Below are 11,597 nucleotides of genomic sequence, written 5' to 3'. Positions count from 1 at the left end.
TATTCATCACCAAGTATTTTATTCCAAACTATATTTAGTTAAAAAAATCATTAAAACAAGTTGCTTAATTATTTTTATCCAGGTATAAAGATTTGCATATAATCGTCATGGTAATGTTTTGCAAGTAAATGTCTAAGTAACGATTTACATATAGTGCTGTGGTAAAGATTTGCACATAATTGTTGTGACGTTTTGAATATAATTGTTTTAGCAAAAATTTGCGTATAAATGCGGTCACGATAGGCATATAATGTCGGGGTAAAGATTTGCATGAAATTGCCGTGGTAACGACTTTTTTATAATCACCATGGTAACGGATTGAATTTTTTTAAATGTCCCTAAATTGCTTAAATTGAAATGTGTCCGTAAAACAATTCAAACAAAAGCTACATTCATGCAAAATCATCAGTGTAGAATACAACTTGACCAGGTTTATATATCATTTGAGGTATTATGCTTCAGCAGTTACACAAAATTTAGAGCGTTGTCTTTTATTATAATATATTGCTATTAATCATGGTTCTAGCTCTTGTTTAAGATTATAAATGATGAAAGCTCTGTTTATGAATATAAGATCAACATGTTTCCGAAAGAAGATGGTTGTATTCTATGTTGGTTCTTTCAAGGAAATTAGGCGAAACCTGAGGAAGAACTTTAACTGTTCGGACAAGTTAAAGGACAGACGGACAAACATCATAATTCCGTTGAGACACGTATATTTTTTACATTCTTTTTTACATGAGTATCATTTTTACAGGGAGAATAAGGGTCATGTGTTTCGCTTATATCGGTTTTCTGCTTCATCTAAGACAAACGGCACATATATATATTACACGAGAGCTACAAAATGTATAAAAGAAGTTTGATAGTCAATGGTACATACGTTCTTTAGAATTGTTTATTTAAAAAAATGGTATATATTTATCTCTTTTTGAAATAACAAAATCTTGGTAATAATATTTTATGACATTGTGACTACAAAGAGTCGTGAGAATGTAACTGAAACTTGTTTTGGTGACTGTAATATATTTATTGTTTATTTCTTGAGGGAAACTACTTGTCCAGTTCTGTACGACTCCTTCAAAGCGTCTATTACTTTGGCTGCCCTCTCGGAAAAGACTCGCTTCACCTCTAACTCCGCCTTCCCTGAATAAAGAAACATGTTTCAAAGTTAGTTATTGGTATTTTTATCAAAAAAATCTAAATTTATCAATAATATGCAAATGTTAATAACCGAAATGTTCCACAATCATTCATCTTTGTTTCTATAATATTCCATATCCTAACATTGGACGTGAAGCTGCACTTCATGCAGCCATTTTTTGAAAATGACTTTCAGTCGAGAAGTAATTTGTGAGATATTTCTTTGAGGCAGCCTGGCCACCGCAAATAATTAAAAACCTATAATGTTATTAGTCTGAAACTGAATTCCAGAAAGTAATTATAAATGGAACGTCATCGAATGTAGGTTCTGCTATAGAATTACCAACATTTAGCTTAATTTATATTTGAAATCGGATATAGACAAATCCCACAGATCGATAAAATGAAAATGATTCACGCACAACGTCGATTTATGCTAAAAATATACTCCAGACTTTTATCAAATAAAAGATCAACGTTGTTTTTTTTAATCAAAAAAATAAGGGTATACCAATACCGATCTTTGTCAATATTATTACTGGATAGTTTTGTATCCAGAGATATAGTTTTAGAGTGAATGATGACATCGATTCGAACATGTCACGGGGAAAAGTACATTGGCTAACAAGAGGCATGCTTAATGTTGTGGTTTTTTTTTTTTTCAAAACCCGATAATCAAAACGTTAAATACAATTTATGCCTTAAATGTACTCAAGATTTTAATCAAATAAAGAATCAACATGATGTTTTCATGAAGCTTGAATGATGACATCGAATCGAACTTGTCAGAAAACCAGACCGAAAAAAGCGTAGTTCTAACGTGTTTTGATAGAATTAACAGAGGGATTGTTTGTTTAATTGTTTGTTAGATCTTAATAGTTTCTCGACAGCACGCATACACAACACACACTGAGGCACGTCCTTAGATGACCTAAGCGTTAAATAGGACGTTTGTTGCAGACGCGAAAAAATATAACGTTGCTATTACGATAATAAGATAATTGGGTTGAATTTAAGATTCACATGCAGTTGCCTTCATTATTTTCCATGAACCGATAACACTGAGTCATCCGAAATGTTATTTGACATCTACCATGCTTTCATGAATTCGGAATTTATTATCGAAAACAAAATTAGTAACCGGAACAACGAAAAGAAAGAATTACAACAAAATAATGCAAAACACGGGGGGAAAAGCAAGCAAACAAGCAAAGCAAAAAAAGAAAAGAAAATTGTCAGATATCGTCGTGTTTTACAAACCTTCGATAACGTCCAGGAAATGTTCCTGTTCGGATGCGTAAGCCTGATGAAACCTATCTGGAAATGACGAATGTATCTGCTCCTGACATTGAACACCTGGTATCAAGGTCTTCACAAACGAAATGGGTTTGGCATCAGTTACCTCCATTCCTTTCGACCCGGAGACCTAATGAATGTGTATACTATAAAAATACATGCTACTTTGTTTAATTTTATACATAATATGTTGACAAAACCGAAATAAACGACATAGTTATTTTAATGTTGTAATTGATATTAAACCTACTGAATATTACCTTTGACATGATTTTGACCGTAGAAACGAACCCACTATTTTTCATAAAACACAAAAATTCGTGACGCATGATATGTTTTTAATTCTGTCCTTCTGAAGTTCTGGATTAAAATCAATATCTTTTCAGTGCACACCAATAACTGAAATAACGGAAAGTAATTGAACGAAATAGTACAGTATGCATCTGCCCATCACATGAACAGAACACATGAACATAAACCTGTCAAATTTCATAAGAAAATACTCTTCAACGTTGTTCCAATTCCAAAAGTATTCTGATAAAAGTGTTTTCTGATTTAAGCCAAGCATTACACAAAAATAAAAGTGTTGGTATTGCTTTGAAAGAAGACATTGATTAATCATTAACCATGTGTCACCACTTATGGATCTTCGTGGTGGATATCGAAATATCCAACTTGTTCCTATTACGTTCGACCTTTTTTGCCGCGAGTCATGTAGTAAAACAAAAATAAACCAATTTGATTACGCTGTATAACAAATCTCATACAAAATGAACTTACAACACATATGCATACTTCGAGTAGAATGAAAGAGTAGTTGCAAAATGGCCTCTGGACATGGATTTTATAATTATATACAAAAATTTAAAAAAAAATATATAATTTAACGATTCCAGATTACCTGGTTTGGATACTAATATGCAGTAGAAATAAAATTATTTGTTGCAATAGATTTTACCTCTAGTCTGACGTCGTAGCCGTAGGGGGAATATTTACAGAAGTCCAGGATACCAAGCATACCGCAAGGGAACCTCATCAAAACACCAACGGTGTCAACATCAGATTGATCCGCCACTTCCTGATTGTAATGGGTTATTAATGAAATAATACAATAAATCAATATGGTTTTAAAATTTACAGGGCTGTTAAAAAAATATAGAATAAAATTCTTAGGGTTATCGATAAAATAACTGAGTAATAAAATTAACAGGGTTATTAATAAGATAATTGAAAAACATTTATAGTTATTAGTAATATGATAGATAATAAAATTAACAGGGTTGTTAATTATGTTATGGAATTATCCTAACAGGGTTATTAATGAAATAATAGAATAAAGTTAAAAAATTAACAGGGTTATTACATGTAATAGAGTAATAAAAATGAGCAGAGTTATTATCGGGGCAGTGCTATTTTTGCAAAATCCTCCAAACAAATACGATAACAAAAATACGGTCAGGTAACGCTATATAGTGTTCAATTTTTAATAAGTTATCATAAAACGGAAAAGATAAAGATGGGAATTTCAAGCTGAATGCCGGATTATAAAATTTAATTACAAAAATATTGCAGAAAAATATTACGTAAAATGAGATATTTTGGAATATATTTAAAAAATCTGATGCCGTAAAAACAATTGCTAAATATATTTGCATTGTCTTATTAATATCATATCCTGGATACCTAAATTTATTTCATTTATGTGCTTTGAGTTATAATGCTATGTTATATCCTTCAACAACAGTTTGATAAAAATGATAATCAACCATCACGAGTTTTGGAAGCTTGTTATCCTACAACGTTCAGATATTATATCTAGAGAACCATGTTTCCTATAGGAATACATTATTCCTGTTTGCTATCTAGGAAACAATTACCATGAACTATGATGTCACTATGGATGATGACGTCATAATGCATTGATACTTGACGTCATAATGAACCAACGAAATTACGTCCATAGTGTTACCCGCTAACTAGTGGTTAACCAAATAAATTTACCAACTCCTAGCAGGTTTATCAAATGAGTCGGGGAAATATATAGTGGTTGTTGGAGAAATAAGGTTTATCATCCACACCTTATAGATTGTAACAATTCAAAACTGAACGTACAATTTACTTAATGATGCTGTATATGGTTATTGGGCTGTAAAAAGAAATAAATCACCTTAATGTTAGCAGTAGCTTGAACTACGACCGTGTCGGGAAGAGAATCTGCAAACCAGCACAACAGGTCGACGTCGTGGATGAGAAACGTCTGGGTAAAAGTAGGTGCCCCCATCCACAGTGGAGTGTCGTGGAACGTCGTTTTCACCATGTATATCTTACCTAAACCCCCCGACCGAGCCTTCTCATACATACTCCGGATACCGAAGTCAAAATGTCTGTAGTAAGTAGATATAGTACCAGACTGATGTCACAGTAAAGCAAAGTGACGGAAAACAATACCATCAACCAGATTTATACACGACAAAAATATTTCGACCAAAAAGAAACTAGTAATAAATTTTAAAAAAGGAATGAAATATTACCACTAGTAGGTCAATAAAAGTGCGTCTTCGAGTTATGTAATTGTATATGGAGCGATATATGTTCTGTAACAAACTTTTCTATGACATCATTTTCTAAAAAAAATGTTTATAACCGATAGGGATGCCTTCATAAGGCTATTATTGCATATCAGTTAAAATCTTCATTTTTTTCAATATTTTGGTAATTCGACAAATTATGTATCAAAACGAAATTCAACAAAAATTAAAAACAAAATTGTCTTGCGCCCATCTGGTCGGTTGGACACACCTAAACAACTATACCAGTCCATATGTCAGAAAAACACTAACTAACTTCCAAACTTCCAAACAAGCGTCAAAAGTTTTACCTGTTAAATGCACAGAACAATGTAGCTCCGAATTTTTCGGCGTCATCGTAGCAAGCTTCAATATCCGCCAATTTTTCTGAGAGCGGCTTTTCGCAGAAAACGGCTTTCCCTTTAAAATGAATAACTTATTCTTTGACAGATCAAGATATAAAATGAAACGTGTATATATATATTGTAATTATATCCCTTGAAAATGAAACCTTTGTTTAGAACTTTCTCATTATTTCCACTACCTGCATATTCATAGTAGTTAGTTTCTAGTTTGCATCGTACAAAGCGAAAGAAAGTGATTTGGCTTACAACAGGTAGATTTCCTAATTTCAATCATTTCAATGTTAACCCGTGTGTGTCAGCTGTTTGTGAGGTCACATGAAGGTCACATGAAGAGGGGTACTTATGGAGACAAAACCGACAGGAAGGGACATGAAAACACAGATATGAAGTGTTGCAATTGAGGCAGCAGATCAATTCTGCTCTCTTCAATATCCTCTATGAAGGATATGTTTATGCTGACACAAGCAAATCTGTGCCTTACTAAATGCTTATCTGATTGCACAAGCATGCATAAATATGGATCTGCGACACATCCAGTCGCTGGCACCTATCTTAAAATTTTGAAAGTATTATATGGCATTACAGACAAGACAGATTACAAATAACCCAGCACCCCGTGTTTAACATTTTGTTTTTCACAACTACTAGTTACCGAAAAATATTAACCACAATGATAATGTTATATTTTCACTTAATCTGATAATATGTATTTGTAATACGTGGCTTCGTAGTACAGTTAATAAATAATTTATTTTGTGTGAAGACCCACTTTGGCAACCCGCTATCAAGTCCATATAAACTTCACATCTTTTGTTTCTACTTTTTGCAGGCCTTTAACAGTCATATTCCTGTTAAATTTATGTTTCTTTTATATCCATATGTTGAAGGCATTTTGATGTAGTTAAGTTTAAACTTTTTTTCCGAGGCTATATTGCTAAAATGTATTCAGTTGATAAGGTTTAAGTTTTATATCAAGGCGTTTGGAGATTAAACCTCCATTAATGAGATACTTTTGTAAATGAAATTGTTATTGATAGTATATTTATCTCGCACACAACTGTGTGTTATGTTAATAGGAAAACAATTCCAAATCAGAAAATGCCAAACATTTGAACTCTTCGTAGGAAACACAACACACATAACGCTATGTCTGTCTACACTATACAAATTTGAATTAAACTAACAAATTAACAAAACATTAATCTAGATATATATATACATAGATCATCTGTGAGAACTAAAAAAAAGCAGTTGCTTTAAATTTTGTTGAGATGGTTGATGTACATGGCATATCATAATCTGGAGGTTATATATAGGTATTTGTACTCACGTGCGGCCAGTGCCTTCCTGACGAGAGCTGTATGTGTGTCTGTCGGGGAACACACATACACTCCTTGTACTCTATCAAAATAATTATCACATAATTATAATCATTTATAACAATTGTGAAGTACTTTTTCCTGACTTAATATCCTCGCAAGAGGTACGGTCATAATGCCCCCCCCCCATAAATTAAAAAATTAAAAGATAAAAGAACGAAAACATTTGACCTTTGACCTTAGGGTTTCGTGAAATTTAAAGTATTTGCTTAAAGAATATTACATGATTGAATCATATTTGGATTCTTTATTAATTGTGTATCGTGTTCCTATGACTGTCAGGATCAATTGCTTTAACAAACCTAATATCATTCATTCAACATACCGCATGCCAAACCTCTTTAACTTAAAATCTTAAGTTCTTTAACTATTGTATTGTAAATGACTCGGATCCATTCATTCAAGCATGCCAATTATCACTAATCTAGGCCCGTTGGTTATTCAGAAAAGGTTGTTTAAAACTTTAACACATTTGACAGCTGGAACCACCGAAGGTATACGTAGTAAAGGCCATTCATTGGAACACACTTGGTTGCCTTTCATCCCAGCATGTTACTGGCCAATTGTCATCATCCTATATGCCTCTTAATTGTTTAGAAAAAGTAGCTTGAAAAATTAGCACATCTGACTCTTGTGACATTCAAAGTGGGACAAGGTCATTCATTTTAACAAAATTGGTAGCCACTCTAACCAGCATTTATCAGATTAAAAAGCAAGATTCCAGACCTTGTAGAGATTGAGAAAACCGTTCGATCTCTGTAGCCATAAAATAAAGGTCAAACGAAGAAGACAAACGCCATTTTAAATATAAAAAATGATTATGGTTACTTATATCTTTTGAAACATTTAACACTTGTTTTAGAAAATTTGTCTCCTGTTGGTTTGGGGTCAATGCAAACTAAAAGCAATTGTTTTACTGTAAATGTTTATGTGGTATGCTTAGCATTGAGGTGGGACATCGCATTTCTATAAATATTAATGCGTAATGTATGAATATCCCATCCGAAAACGGGCAAGGGAAACCTTTTCCGGTGCTTTTCATTGTAGCTAGGACACATGTCACCGATTATATCGTTATTATATCCGCTTCGGCGGCGCGATCTGCCTTTTCGTTACCTGGTATTCCAACAGGTCTGTGAACAATTTAAGGTAATATTACGTTAAAATATGAAATTTTAAATATCAGATAAAAGCAAAAATAACACATTTGAATAAGAAAACAATTTCTACAAATCCAGTAACACCCATCATACTAGTTATGAATTGATGCGCCTGCATAGCAGAAAGTTTTAAACAGAAATGTAAACATATACTTGTACATATACTCACAAGGGGTCCAGTAAGATGTCATCAAACTTGTTGTTCGGAACTATTCTGAGTTTTCCCAATAGTCCATTCTCTTTCAATACCTTTTCGGCCAGTTCCATATTTTCTTCCACCACCCACAACAAATCAGTGCGTTGACTTGAAAGAATAATCTTCAGATGTACCTGTCCAATCCGACCAAGTCCTAATAACGCCAGCCCGACTTTCCCTGATGCCATTGTTGTTTGCGTATCACGACACTAGTAGTATTACTGATTGGTTACCACGTCAGTACTTGTTGTGTCTCGTCTTTGATTGGTGTATTTCGTCAGTAATTGGTGTATTACGTTATCGATTGGTTTATCACGTCACTGTTTGGTGTACACAACACTGAATAGGGACAAAATAAATAAACAAATAAAACAAATGTGTCGGTGTTGTCAAGTCGCTGTATATTATCATTTATCATTATATTGATCAAGGCATCGTTAAGACACGGACATACCAAAGTCCTCGAAAATGGTAGTTGTTATTCCCTGCTTAGGGTTCAACATTAATGGTAAGTGCAGCAACTGGTTCACCTGTTGTCAGTATAATGTGAACGGGCAGAGATCTGTGCTGAGTGGCTTCGGCATGTTATTCAGTGTGATAGCACAATAAAGTCGGCATCAGATCCGCGCTACCACCAGGAGGCATCACACCAACACACATACACACATGCACGCATACATAACACACATTGAAGCACGTCATTAAGGGTCTGTCACATCTAGCCGATTTGGGTCGCCGGAGCTATTCCGGAGCAAACATTTTGCGATTTTCAGGGAACGATGGTATATCGTCAGGAAAAGAAAATTAAGCAACGGCAGTCGGCGGTAGATTTTTGTTTNCCCCCCCCCCCCCCCCCCCCCCGGTAGAGCACCGGAAGCGCCCCGTAATGAATCGGCGGCACCCAGTGGCCTCAATGTGTATCGTACTGGTACAGATGTGTTACCGTAATACTACCGAATACCACTGAAGTAGTAATGATGCCTCGGTATAACATCGGTAACACTAAAATAACAGAAAAGTGGTATTCGGTAGCACATTGGTTCTTACATCGGTAGGACAACAGTAAAAGAATGGGAACGCCGGTAGGACATTGGTATTGATACGGTCAATTTTTAAGTGTTTTCTCGCCGCAACTCTGCCGTTGTTAATTGTTTGCTCCGGTTTAGTCCCGGCGAGGTACATCGATAGTGTGTAACAGACCCTTGACATTTTCGCCGTTGCGCTGCCGGAGCGAGCTTCGTTAATGTCGGTAGCGCATAGGCTGCGCCCCGTAATGAATCGGCGGCTCTCCGGTGGCCTTAATGTGTACTGTACGTGTACAGATGTGATATCGTAGTACTACCGAATACCACCGAAGTAGTACTGATGTCTCGGGATAACACCGGCCGCGCATTGGTAACACTAAGGTAACAGAAAAGTACATCGGTAGGACAACAGAAGAAAAATGGTATCATAACGGGATTGTCGGTACTACATCGGCATTGCTATACGGTCAGTTTTCCAATTGCTTTTTTTGCTCCAGTTTAGTCCCGGCGAGGTGCATCGGTAGTGTGTGCCATGCCCGTTAAACAAAATAAAACCAAACAAAACCAAATGTTTAGCTGTTGATGGACGTTAAACCCTATACATGTAGATCTACAGCATAGTTTAGACACTATAATAAAGTAAATGAATGCTAGATTTATATATAAACTCAAGCTCCTTTACATTGCCAGTATTTGTCCCGCAAAAACCGTACGTCCTAACAGGAAGGAGACACATAATATCGCGGTGCTGTCTACCTTGGGTCAAAATATAATGATAAATACGTTGCACTCATTGCAATAGTTGGGATCATTGGAATTTCTCTCAGCTTCATATCAACACTTCGTTTCCTAGCGTCTTAAATTCCCACCTCACGTTTGGTCTAAGTGTTGAATGTTTGCCAAGTCTGGGACACACAAAAGTCCTTAAATCGGTAGTTAAAAGACCTCAATTGTTATATTAGATAAAAAACGGTAATTTTGATGTAATCTAAGAAGATAAAATGTTATACAATCAGTGAAAAGTGTAGTATTTTGCAGACAGCGTCCTGACGTTACGATTAAAGTGACGTCATTAAGCTGTTGTTTATCAAAAAAAAGTTACTCAGAGTTAATATAAAAATGCCCGACCTACATGTGCTAATGAAGCCACCAGTGAGGATTGAGGGTAAAACATGTGTCATCTGATATTTACTTATTGTGTATTCAGTCATACATGACGTAAGATATAATGTACACATGTTGAGTGAAAGTTGAGCAAATGCCCTTGCAAACACGTACGGAGATCATCAACTTAGGAGTACACGAAATGTAAGCAATAATACCGTACACAATGTAAGTAACTTATATACATACGTTGTTTATGCGTAATGAAATGGTGCCGGAACCAAAACGCTGTTGCTGTTTAAAAACTCACAATCTGCACCCATACAAACCTTTAGCGGCCATTCTTAACGGAAAAAAAGGCCGACGCGTAACACTGTGGATTAGTACTTCGGGTTTGTGGGCAACAGGGACCAGTAACAATAAAAAAAATAATGAAGTCTATTCATTTTAGAAAATAAAAAAATAGATATCTTTAGCGTTATGATTCTCATTATAATATGTCGGCCTTTAGAGCATTACGTGTAATGTTGGGATGATTTTGAGATTTGCTTTTATCCATAATTATATCCGTCATGAAAAGTGCCAAGTGCCTGTGTGGAATACCTGTATAGACATATTTTATCTAGCTCTTCACCACTTGGGTCGACATGTCACATCGGTACACATAATTCTTAAGTTTGATAAAGGCGAGAATCTTCAGATAACATATGACACGCATGTCCGATAAACCGGGTGTCAGGAAATAAAGACACGGCCAGAACGATGAATGTTATATGTATCCGGTCCAAAGACCTACCAATGCACACAAATTTATAATTAAACATTCAACAATTACTCACACCCGATGTAGATTCTCGCCTCAATATATAATCGAGGAATATGTATATGAGAATGACGGTATATAGAAAGATCATGATGGAACTTACCAGTGAGTCGGGCAGGAACGAGTAGTGATTGTCCGTTCACCTGTGCAGATAGCGCCAGAGTGCCGCCTGGACAGGTCAACGAGCACAGGTGGCGGAAAAGGACGCGGGTATACCGTGTATACTAATGTGAACATATCTAAACACGAAATGAAACCCTTGTTTGCGGATGACAGCAAGGCTGCGGTGAATGTTACATGAATGTGTGAATTTCTATGAATATACTTACAGAACCCCAAGGTACATAATCAAGTCAAGTCAAGTACATTTTATTTAAGAGTCAGTACATGGTAAAACAAGGCAACACAAGCCTATGGAAGGCTTTTACAACCGACTATATAACAAATAAAAACGGAGGTAGCATTAAATTAAACATAAAAAGCATGCAAATATATGACATTGTTAAAACAGAATCCTTGTTAAACGTAAAAAAGATAGG

At 35.3% G+C, this 11,597-nt stretch overlaps 1 protein-coding gene across 1 annotated transcript; it reads right to left on the bottom strand.

The window, feature by feature from the left end:
- Positions 1-471: 471 nt before the first annotated feature.
- On the bottom strand, positions 472-11,215 carry LOC110458901 (inositol 2-dehydrogenase-like). Its single transcript, XM_021510869.1, has 8 exons — positions 11,162-11,215; positions 8,080-8,445; positions 6,702-6,772; positions 5,318-5,426; positions 4,607-4,823; positions 3,398-3,517; positions 2,404-2,569; positions 472-1,146 (listed from the first exon to the last, which is right to left on the bottom strand). The coding sequence occupies exons 2-8, from the start codon at positions 8,292-8,294 to the stop codon at positions 1,037-1,039; spliced, it is 1,008 nt and encodes a 335-aa protein (XP_021366544.1). The 5' UTR covers positions 8,295-8,445; positions 11,162-11,215; the 3' UTR covers positions 472-1,036.
- Between the last annotated feature and the right edge of the window lie 382 nt (positions 11,216-11,597).

Source organism: Mizuhopecten yessoensis, unplaced genomic scaffold (assembly GCF_002113885.1).
Source record: "Mizuhopecten yessoensis strain PY_sf001 unplaced genomic scaffold, ASM211388v2 scaffold9847, whole genome shotgun sequence".
NCBI lineage: Eukaryota > Metazoa > Mollusca > Bivalvia > Pectinida > Pectinidae > Mizuhopecten > Mizuhopecten yessoensis.
This window is presented reverse-complemented; position numbering and strand designations above follow the sequence as displayed.